Source organism: Gossypium hirsutum, chromosome D04 (genome assembly GCF_007990345.1).
Source record: "Gossypium hirsutum isolate 1008001.06 chromosome D04, Gossypium_hirsutum_v2.1, whole genome shotgun sequence".
In the NCBI taxonomy this organism is placed as follows: Eukaryota; Viridiplantae; Streptophyta; class Magnoliopsida; order Malvales; family Malvaceae; genus Gossypium; species Gossypium hirsutum.
Window position 1 is genome coordinate 33,918,712 of NC_053440.1, and position 10,300 is coordinate 33,929,011.

Here is a 10,300-nt window from a genome sequence, read left to right on the forward strand (position 1 = left end):
AAACCCCTAATTTTACTTAGTTTTTATTTTTTATAGTAATTGATTTGAACTAAAACTTAATTAAAAGGAACTGATGAAATCTAGATCCACATTTGGATGGTGTTTATTTGATTTCACAAACCATTGAACCAATGCCATATAGTGGAAACTGAGTCTCTCCCTTTTATTTTTCTCTTCTTTTGGCTCTGGAATTTGAAAAACGAAAAAGAAAAAAACAGGATGAGTACTGAAGCAGCTAAGAGAAGCACCACCGGAGCTCTGACGGTGAAACAACGGAAAACCGATGAATTGAAGCCTTCTCCGGTGCTTACTGCAGAACCCAAGAAAGTAATCATCAAAAGCGCCGACATGAAAGATGACATGCAAAAAGAGGCCGTCAATATAGCTCTTTTTCTCTACCTTACAAGATTCCTAATTTTTATGGCTTTTTTATTGGAATTAGTTTCTGGGTTTTCTTCGTTTGATCTTGATTTGTTAGTAAATACTGTAAATTTGCTGACTTGGAGTGGTTTTTCTTTCTAGGGGTTTTGACTAGGCTTTCGAGAAGAACAATGTAGAGAAAGATGTAGGAGAGTACATTAAGAAAGAATTCGACAAGAAACATGGACCTACTTGGCATTGCATTGTTGGTCGCAACTTTGGTAAACCCAAATTTCCATTAGATTCAATTTTCATGGAAAATAGAGTCCAAGATATCTGTTATTTTTAAGTGATGCTGTTGTTTTTACTTGAAAGCTAGCATATCATAGCTTAAATGATCTATCATTTCCATCGTGCGTTAAGCTATCATAAATGCCATTGATGTTAGATTGGATTGTCTTAAGCTTAGACCTTATGATTTTTCAGTGTGGTTCATCAATGTGCTTAATTACCTGTTTGAAACCTTCTCAGGAAATAGCTATAATGGCAGTTGTTCTTGTTTGGTTTATATTTCATGCCATTAAGGTTGGACCTTTATTCAAGGTTTGAGCTTGGAACTTTCGGTTTCGAGGTCTTAAGCTTAAAACTCCAATCTATGTTAGATGCTCATTACTAAAGAAACACATTATATAAGTGGATCGTGTATTACGTACATAAGGAACGTGTAACATTACTATATTAGATACTAATTCGAGTAGAAGTTGGGTCATTTGGTGTAAGGAAGTAGGATCTATACCGACATTTCCCTTCTTTAAAAACTCTTATGGATATATATAAGATTAAGATTAACAATCCATATGGCTGAGCATCGTATGTGCAAAATATTAGAATCAATTCATGTTTTAAATACTAATTTTTCACATTTAATTCATTCATTAAAAGAAATGAAAAAATTCCCACTCATCAACTTGTTTAGGGATAAGTGTTGGAAACCTTTTTAACTCAACTATGGTAGCTTGTGGAACTATGTTTACAAGGCATATAGCTTTGCTTAGTGCAGAGTGTTGACCCTATTGCCAAAGTGCAATATAAAGAGAGAGTATTTGGATGGGATCCATATGAATTAAAAATGGTAATTCGCTGTATTGAAATAATTAATCTAATGACCTCCCATTTTGTATGAGAGAATCTTCCCTCCATCCAGCCAGGGTCCCCTTCAGACTTGAGCTACATATGCTGACTTCGTTTCCACTTTAATCCGTGGCCTCATTTTAGGTCAGTTACTTTGTTTATGTCAAAAGCTTTCTTTTCTCGTGGCAATATTTGTGCTATGTCTCGCAAATTTCTTTTCCAGTTCCTTATTAAGTACTCCAGTCAAGTACATTTGTTCCATTTTTCCAACATGTTTCCTTTAAATCTTTATATATTTTTTTACAAGTCCAGAAACTTTGTTTTATTCATTGTGGATTAATTCCTTTTGATGCTTGCATACATGTATGCCCTCCTTTTCCCATCCTTTATGTTCAAGTTTTAATACTCAAAAGTAGGTGAAGCAGCTTTGGTGAGGTTGTTGTGCATGTTGTCATACACTGTTCTGTTAATGAACCTTGGGGCTAGTTTTGTTCTATTGCTTTTAAAATCTTCGATTCTTTTTAAAATATGGTATCTGCTTTGTCCTCATTCTTTTCTGTGCTGCACATGAGGACAAACTGAGGTTGGCAAGAAACCTGGAATTTGTAGTTAAAGGCATTTTCAGTTGATACATTTAAGTTAAATCACGATGGAAGTGAGTCACTTGCCCTTCTTTATTACCTAAGCTGGAGTAATGGATACCTAGCTGCAGATGGATCTGTCCATATTTATCTTGCATTTTGAAGAAAATTTCTTTTGTTCTTGTCATTTGAGGTTGTAAGGCACTTCAAATATAAGATTTCCTTAGTTTTCTAAATATGTGCTTTGTCTTATGTGCATTCTGAGAAATTTAAAGCGTTACTTGAAGTTAATTTAGCAGATAGGTTCTACAGTTTTGTTCTTTTCATGCCATAGACAGAATTATTTCTACTTGCTTATTTTGAAATGTTATATTATATATGTTAGCTTCTGTAGGTGTCTGTGTGTGTATGATCTTAATGTTTTTTGCCCCCACAATATTTCAATTTGAGTTTAGAGGAGCAATAATGCTATACCTGGAAATCTATTACACGATCTTTGTAATCAGGTTTTTAGTTTCCATGGTTAACATGGAAATATTTACTTTTGGAAGATGTAATACTGAATTAGTTTCAAGTTTTTGTAACAACCTTAATATCCGGGGATGGCGCAAGTGGGGCCTTTCTTGTTGTTTTTAATATCTTATTAGCTTCTATTCAACATTAGTTTACATGTATTTGTAATTTGCAGCTGCTTACCAGAATACTCAAGGAAATTCTGGAGAGAACGATCCGAATAATACCACAGTGGGTAGCTTTTCTTTTATACTGTTATACCCAATTTCATGGTATATCCAACTGAATTCTTAAAAACTTAATTGAAGATTTTTGTTGGTGGTTTGGATCCTAGTGTTTCTAGATATTTTGTTGTTGGTGGTTAGAGATTTTTGTTGCTGGATAGAAATGTGTTTGACTCTGGATATTTTCATCATTTCAGGCAAGAATGATTGATTTTTATTACGGTCTGATTATGGTTTTAGTCCCTCTGTTATCATTTGATTTTAATTTAGTATAATTTGGTTTCTTTAAGTTTATAATATTGACGTGAATTTAAAAAAAAATGGAACTATACTATATGCGGTCACAAAACTTATGGAGGATAGTTATACTTTTAGCTTTCATTAATGAATAGCTTTCTTGTCTTTATCTGCGCTTATCAAATAAGATTTTATTAGTTAAAGGATGTTTCCTGGATCAACCTTCAATTGATACTGTAAGCAATTTTCTTATGTAATTCTAATATAGAATGTATCTTGTTTTAATAGATCTAATGCATGGCAATAAGGAGTCATTAGCATTTTTATTAAGTTGTTTGGATTTGCAGGGGAAAAATGAATTGCAAGTTTATTTCACTTTCTGGGGTGAAATAATGATATATTTTCTCTGTGCTCCCAGGGGGTTCCATCTTTATTCTCAGATCTTTCTCCTTTGTATGATCACCCTGGCAAGGTATGTTTGCTTGCATGCATTTATTCTGAACATAGAATCAAGTTTCTAAGCATGAATTCTCCTTAACTGCTTGCAACTGGTTCAGAGCTTGATTTAATTAGGACTGGTTTCCTGCCCTGTTTGCACTTATACAGGCAGACATGTTGGAGCAACTTATTCTTGAGTTGGCTGAAATTCATGGGTTATTACTGGTACCATGTACTTCACTCACTGAATCTTTTGGCTGAAATTCATGGCTCTTAACTGTCCCTTGTTTCTTACTACCAGATGTTGTGTCAATTCCCAAGACAAATGAGAACTTCCGTCTCCTTTATGACACTAAAGGTCGTTTTCACCTTCATGCCATCACTGGTGATGAGACTAAGGTTTTTATTAATGGGACATTAGTTTGTTATGTTTCATGTTACTGTTCGATATTCATTATCTACTTTTACCCTGTTGTTGTCTTATAATGATTTGACATAATTGCACATGTGCAATTAATTTAGTTAGATTTCCCCCATACTGATCTACTTTTACCCTTTTTTTCTAAGATACTCTGATTTTGCATTGTTTTCACGTGCTTATTTCTGCTTTTGTTCTCACTGATGTAAGATTGAATTAGTTTAAAAATGTTTTCTGCTAATGGGTATTGTTTAGCACTCTTCAGTCTAAACTATTGTAATTTATATTTATTGTGGATATATTGCCATGTCTATGTTTTTGAATTTGATGAATTCAAATATTGTAATTTATATTTAATGGATATACTTGCTATATAATGGTTAAGACTGAAAGTAACATCATTCGTATGTTTTTAGAAAATATTTTAATTTTTTATGAAAGTAAGATATTAAAAGTATGCCGATGATGGAATTAGCTCTTATAAATCACTTCTGGACTGTTGTGTGATCACATGTCTTGATGATTGATGTTAATATATATATATGGTTTTGCTCTATGAAAATCCATTTGTTTTCACATGTTACCATGCTAAACTAGCAGCACTCTTATCTTAATTTTGCAGTCACTACTCAGAGGTAGGTTCTTGCTTGAAAGACCTGTTGAAGAGCAAAGACCACCTTCAGTGGCAGTGAGTGAATTAAATCAATTAAGTTACAACTCAGAAGTAAAATATCAATTAATTATCAGAATGTGTTATATTTCCTCAACAATGTCTAATTTGAGTTTATAGAAGCAATAAAACCATGTGGTAAACAGTGGATGTAGTAAACTCATTTTAGTCTAATTTTAAAGGGTTTTTGAATTTCCAATTTAGTCTATAAATTTTCAAGTTTATTACTGTACGTATTGAACTTGTGTATTTTTTTTTTTGCAATCAATTAGTTGCACTATTTGAACTTGTAATTTTGCTATTTAAATATTAACATGATTTTTCAATATTTTGACTAAAAAATATTAATTTATTATATGATTAAATACTATCTTTTTGACTAAAAGTATATGTTTAATACTAATTAATTTTTTATATTAATAATGTTTAATTTTAATATTTAATATTTTTAAATGTTTTTATAAAGAACGGTATTTTTAGCGGCGCTTGTGATAAAAAGCGTCGCTAAAGGTCTTGTTCTTTAGCGGCGATTGTTAGAAAAGCGTCTATAATAAACGTCGCTAAAGAATATGGCCTTTAGCGGCGTTTGTGAGGAAAGCACTGCAAATGTTAGTGGCATTGTTAATAACGGCATTTTTTGCAGCACCGCACATACTTTTAGCGGCGCTAAAAAGTGCCGCTAAAGGCCTAAAAAATGCCGCTAAAAACTTATTTTGGTGTAGTGATGAGATGCCCCAACTCTCCAGTGCATCACTTTTACTATACAACTTTTTGTTGTTTCTGCTCTTAATAGTATATGCTCCTTATTTTACATCTGTTTTTTTTTTTTTTGCATCAAAGTGACTTCATGGAGAGTACTTGTTTATATCCCTAAAACCCCACATTGCTAAATGCTAATTAATACTGTCGTTTTTGAGCAACGAAACGGAGAAGAGTTAATAATAGTATGGACAAGTCACCGAGATCTGTTCTGAAATGGAAATATTTGGGGGGAGGGGGACCAGAGGACGAACAACATTGATGGCGCCATGTTAGGGTGATGGACAATCAAAGAATTGGATGCCATCTTCCCAATCACTGTATGTAATCATGGTCGGATCTCGTAAAGAAGCGACAATCAGGTCATTCCAACAAAAACTTTTTACACAATAATGCAGCAGGAAATATCTACGACCATAGTCTTCCTGCTTCTTTCGGGTCTTTAGTCTCGATCTGTATGATAACATGCATGAACAACTTCTACCACCCAAAACGAGATAAATGCATAAAACATACGTAAAATTCTGTCCTCCATTTCTAGTTGTACTTCTCATCTGTAAGTATCCTATACATACACGAATCAAAGTTTCAGGCTGATCATGGTTTGATCATTAGTTGTGGTAGGCCTTTGATCAAAGCAACCCAACCTGTTTTAATAGCTCAAGTATAACAATTCCTGTGTTCCACCCTTTTTCATCTTGGAAGAGAGAAAGAAATTGTTCTTTTTAGTCTTGGAACAAAGAGGTCAAACAAGAAGAATTTTCTAAAAGAGTAAATAAATAAAAGCCAGGACTATAAAAATAATAAAAAATAATTTACACATTTGATAAAATCTCATTAATCAAACACCATCCCTTCAACGGAGTTCAGCAAAAAATGATAAAGAAGATTAAGCCAAGGAGAATTAAATGGAGACACTTCTTGGGGCATCCCCCAGTATGTTGCTTGCAATTATATCCAGGATATGGATATGACCTTGATTGCTAGAAGTAGGTACCCTAAGGAAGTTGTACTTGTACCAGCTTTTGGTTATGTGGGGCCACCATCTACTTTTTCAGCTGTGTCAGTATATGCTCCCTCTGCCAATTTGCCACAATTCCAAACTTCTTTGGTTCCACCTGTTGCCATTGGACACCATCAAATTCTTGTCACTAGCCTTTCTTTCTTCTAACTGGTAACAATATAAAAAAGTACAATTGCACAAATCCGCTACTTTACCCATTTAACCCCAAAAAAATTAATTTTTATAAAAATAACTCTGATTTAAAAATATTTATCAAAATAACTTGAAATGAACAGTAAAACTGGGTTATAGAAAATAGATGACCGGCACCACTTTTTTCTATTAAAAAAATATTTTTTGAGATTTTAAACACTAGATGACCAGCACCATATATTTTTTTCAAAAAAAAAATTTTGGGGGTGCTGGAACACTGATGGCCGGTACCCCTTTATTTGCTTAAAAAAACATTTTTTAGGGCAGTGGTGCCGACCAACAAAGGGCCAAAATCACCCAACAAAAAAATTGAGAATATTGCAACATAACCCCTCCTTGTTTTCATATCTTTTTTATTTCCCAAGTTCAATTACATATTTTATATTTTAAAACAATAATGAACTACTTATCATATTTTTTAATTATTATTGCATCACTCGCATTATTATTAAATTTAAAAATTAATTTAAAATATATTGAACTACATATTTTATAAAATTTAAAATTTTCATGATTGAATTTTCCCATCATATTTGAATTTTTATGATTTTTTAAAAAAATTTGTTTTTATTTTGTTAAATGCAACTTGATTGTTGTTAAACTCAAGTATAAATAATAAATTAAGCCTAAAAAATTATATTTATTTTTAAATGTAATGATAATTCTTTGGAGGTGGTTTTGACAAAAAGTTGTTAAAATTATCTTATTTTAATATATTATTTAAGAACTTCAAACGAAAGTATTTTAAAACTATTTATTAATTTTAATATTGAATTTTATAATTATGAAAATATATTAAAATGCTAAATACAATATCCAAAATGACAGTAATTGATACTAAACTAGTTAATTTTCAAATCAAAAGTAGTTAATTTAAATTTAATATGCGCAATTAAATTTTTTTTGATAAAATTAAAATCTACTTTAATGATTTTCATCTTTTATAATAATTCAAATAAACATTGCTAAATTATTATTATTTTTATTTTAAAAAATAACGAGTAATATATTTATAAAATATGTAGTTCAATATATTTTAAATTAATTTTTAAATTTAATAATAATGTGAGTGATGCAATAATAATTAAAAAACATGATAAGTAGTTCAATATTGTTTTAAAATATAAAATATGTAATTAAACTTGGGAAATAAAAAAGATGGGAAAACAAGGAGGGGTTATGTTGCAATATTCTCAATTTTTTTTTGTTGGGTGATTTTGGCACTTTGTTGGCCAGCACCACTTCCCCAAAAAAATATTTTTTAATCAGATAAAGGGATGTGGGCCATCAGTGTGCCAATACCCAAATTTTTTTTTGCAAAAAAATACATGGCGCCGGCCATCTAGTGCCCAAAACTCAAAAAAATATTTTTTTAATAGAAAAAAAAGTGGTGCCAACCATTTATTTCCATAATCCAAATTTATTGTTCATTTTAGGTTATTTTGGTGAATGTTTTTGAATCAATGTTATTTTTGTAAATATTAAATTTTTTGGGTCAAGGGGGTAAAATAGCCACAAAAATCAGATTGCCCTAGATGGTTGAATTACTTTTAGAACTTAATATCCAAGTTCCGTAACCACACAGAAAACATAAGGGGGGATTTGCACAATAGTAACTATATTGCACTGCGCTCAAACAAGTGAATAATTGTAATAACCTATCAATGAAAAGCAGTAAAATTTTATCCATTGAATATGAAAGAAAATAAACTGATCATTGCACCACAAATGAATGTAACATTATTAATATACCACTTCAGTTTCATGGTTAACACAAGTCAATGGTGATACTCGAATGAAATTGGACGCTTGGTGGCTTCTTAGGATAATCTTTATCACAGAACAGCTTCAGCTGATAGATTCTACCATTATGTACAGTTTGATAACAGGAAAATAAAGATCACTACAAAGAAAGAAACATAAATACATGAAACAAAAAATAGTTTTTAGGACCCCTCAACAAAAGATCTATTGTTCATTTCAAAAAGTAAATGATAGTAAGGTGATCCCTTAGATAAGCACTAATATATCGCAATGCTAATTTGTTAAAAAGATAAGGTTAATTGCACCACGCATTCTCAAACTTGGTTTGAGTTATAAATTCATTGTCGAACTTCAAAACATTCTAATTGACTCATCAAATTATTAGTATTGTATTAATCAAGTCTTACAATTAGCCTAACCATTAGCCTGGGCATTGAATGGTAGCTTAAATATGACATGGAGAATTTTAAAACACATAATTAAAGTGTAAACAGGTGTGTACTTATTGCATAAACAACTTGAATATGACACGTTAAAAAATAGGTCACTTGAAGTTTATTAACATTGTTTTTTTTTAATATGTCAAATTAAACATGTCCCTGTAGAAGATACACACGTATTTTGAATATGCTACATGATATAAATTTGAATTGACATTCAACACCTAAATTGATAGTTATTTTAATAGAAGAACCTGATATATTTGAGAACTCAATTAAAACCCTTGAAGTTTAGGGACCAATTTAAAATATGGGTGATAGTTTAAGAAGGTTTTTTGAAATTAATCTAATGAATTATAAGCAACAATAAGATGACATCATAATCCCATATACATTAGCCACATCTTCTAGACCCCTAGCTTCGTACCAAAACAAAAACAAAAATGAGAACATGCTTTTAAGTTATTTGATTTTGTCAAAAGCTAGGTTTATTACTCAATGCTTCGAAACATTCACATATAAACACAAAGTTTAATCTAAAGGAACAACGTTAGAATATGTAATGTTTTGACGAGAGAAAAACCAATTACATTGTGTGGGCCAATAATGGTTCTCATTTATGAGTGCATGTAAATTTCATCTCCATCATCCATTTTGTAACTGACAGTACCATCACCAATACCTTTTTCTCTGTGTTCAAGCTCCTTAGGAAGTCGGATGTTCCGAGGCACTACAACAAAAAAACACTTAAAGGAACTTATGATCTATTATGCTGATAGCATAAGAAGTCCCAACACTGGGCTTAATGCCAAAGGTAATTGATTGAGTGCCATAAAACCTCTACCATTTCAATAATGTAACCATGAACACCAATGCCATTGCTTATAATCATATTATACCTCTACCATATATAAATTAGCTCAATCTTGTATTTCAAATTATATTAGCTCAACCTTGTAATAGTTTCATCATATTCTAACTATACTTATTGTGTTAAACAATGACAACAATGTTCCCGATGGCCTTGTATGCTAGCATTATGTCAAACACAAGAACTCGACAGTTAGAAAAGGGATTTCTTTCTAATTTGATTTGATTACGATTTGTGTCTTAAAATTTCCTCATTGGTTTAAATAGAAATTCCTAATATTAGGATACTTTGTTGTTATTTTATGATTTCCTTCTTAGAACATGGAATTAGGGTTTTGCATGTTATTGCTTAATTTAAAAACCTATTTAAGAGGAAAATTATTCATGAATAAAACAAGTTGAAATTTCTAATAGATTAAAGGTAGACAACTTTATTAGAGTTCTAAGATAGGTAACTCTTTTAGAGTTCCATAACCATAGGCAAAAACATGAATTGAAATAAGGCAAAAACCCTTTTCTTGAATAAGATATTTGTGTTACTAGTCTATTGACTTGACTCGAAACTTAAGACCCTATCAATATGGCATCTAAGTAAGGCACCATGGAAGAGAAAACCTTTGATAAGAAATTTTAAAACTTGCTCCACAAAGCTTAGACTCAGTATAAAGTGAAAGTGACT

At 31.4% G+C, this 10,300-nt stretch overlaps 1 protein-coding gene and 1 pseudogene across 32 annotated transcripts; one reads left to right on the top strand and one right to left on the bottom strand.

The window, feature by feature from the left end:
• LOC107899427 (uncharacterized) lies at positions 1-4,771 on the top strand. 32 transcript variants are annotated; one of them, XM_041091309.1, is made up of 7 exons: positions 1-641; positions 1,547-1,635; positions 2,761-2,857; positions 3,465-3,518; positions 3,653-3,709; positions 3,786-3,842; positions 4,525-4,771. In XM_041091309.1, exons 3-7 carry the CDS (start codon positions 2,855-2,857, stop codon positions 4,690-4,692), a joined length of 339 nt encoding a protein of 112 aa, XP_040947243.1. In that variant the 5' UTR covers positions 1-641; positions 1,547-1,635; positions 2,761-2,854; the 3' UTR covers positions 4,693-4,771. The 32 variants fall into 32 exon arrangements, 10 of the variants coding, with proteins under 10 accessions (XP_040947243.1, XP_040947244.1, XP_040947246.1 ...); XM_041091310.1 differs by having other exon boundaries at positions 1,565-1,635; XR_005912129.1 differs by lacking the exon at positions 4,525-4,771 and having other exon boundaries at positions 4-327; positions 523-641; positions 2,761-2,816; positions 2,894-3,518; positions 3,786-4,309.
• A 1,543-nt stretch (positions 4,772-6,314) lies between these two features.
• LOC107898439 (ubiquitin-conjugating enzyme E2 variant 1C-like) lies at positions 6,315-9,482 on the bottom strand (annotated as a pseudogene).
• Positions 9,483-10,300: the final 818 nt, after the last annotated feature.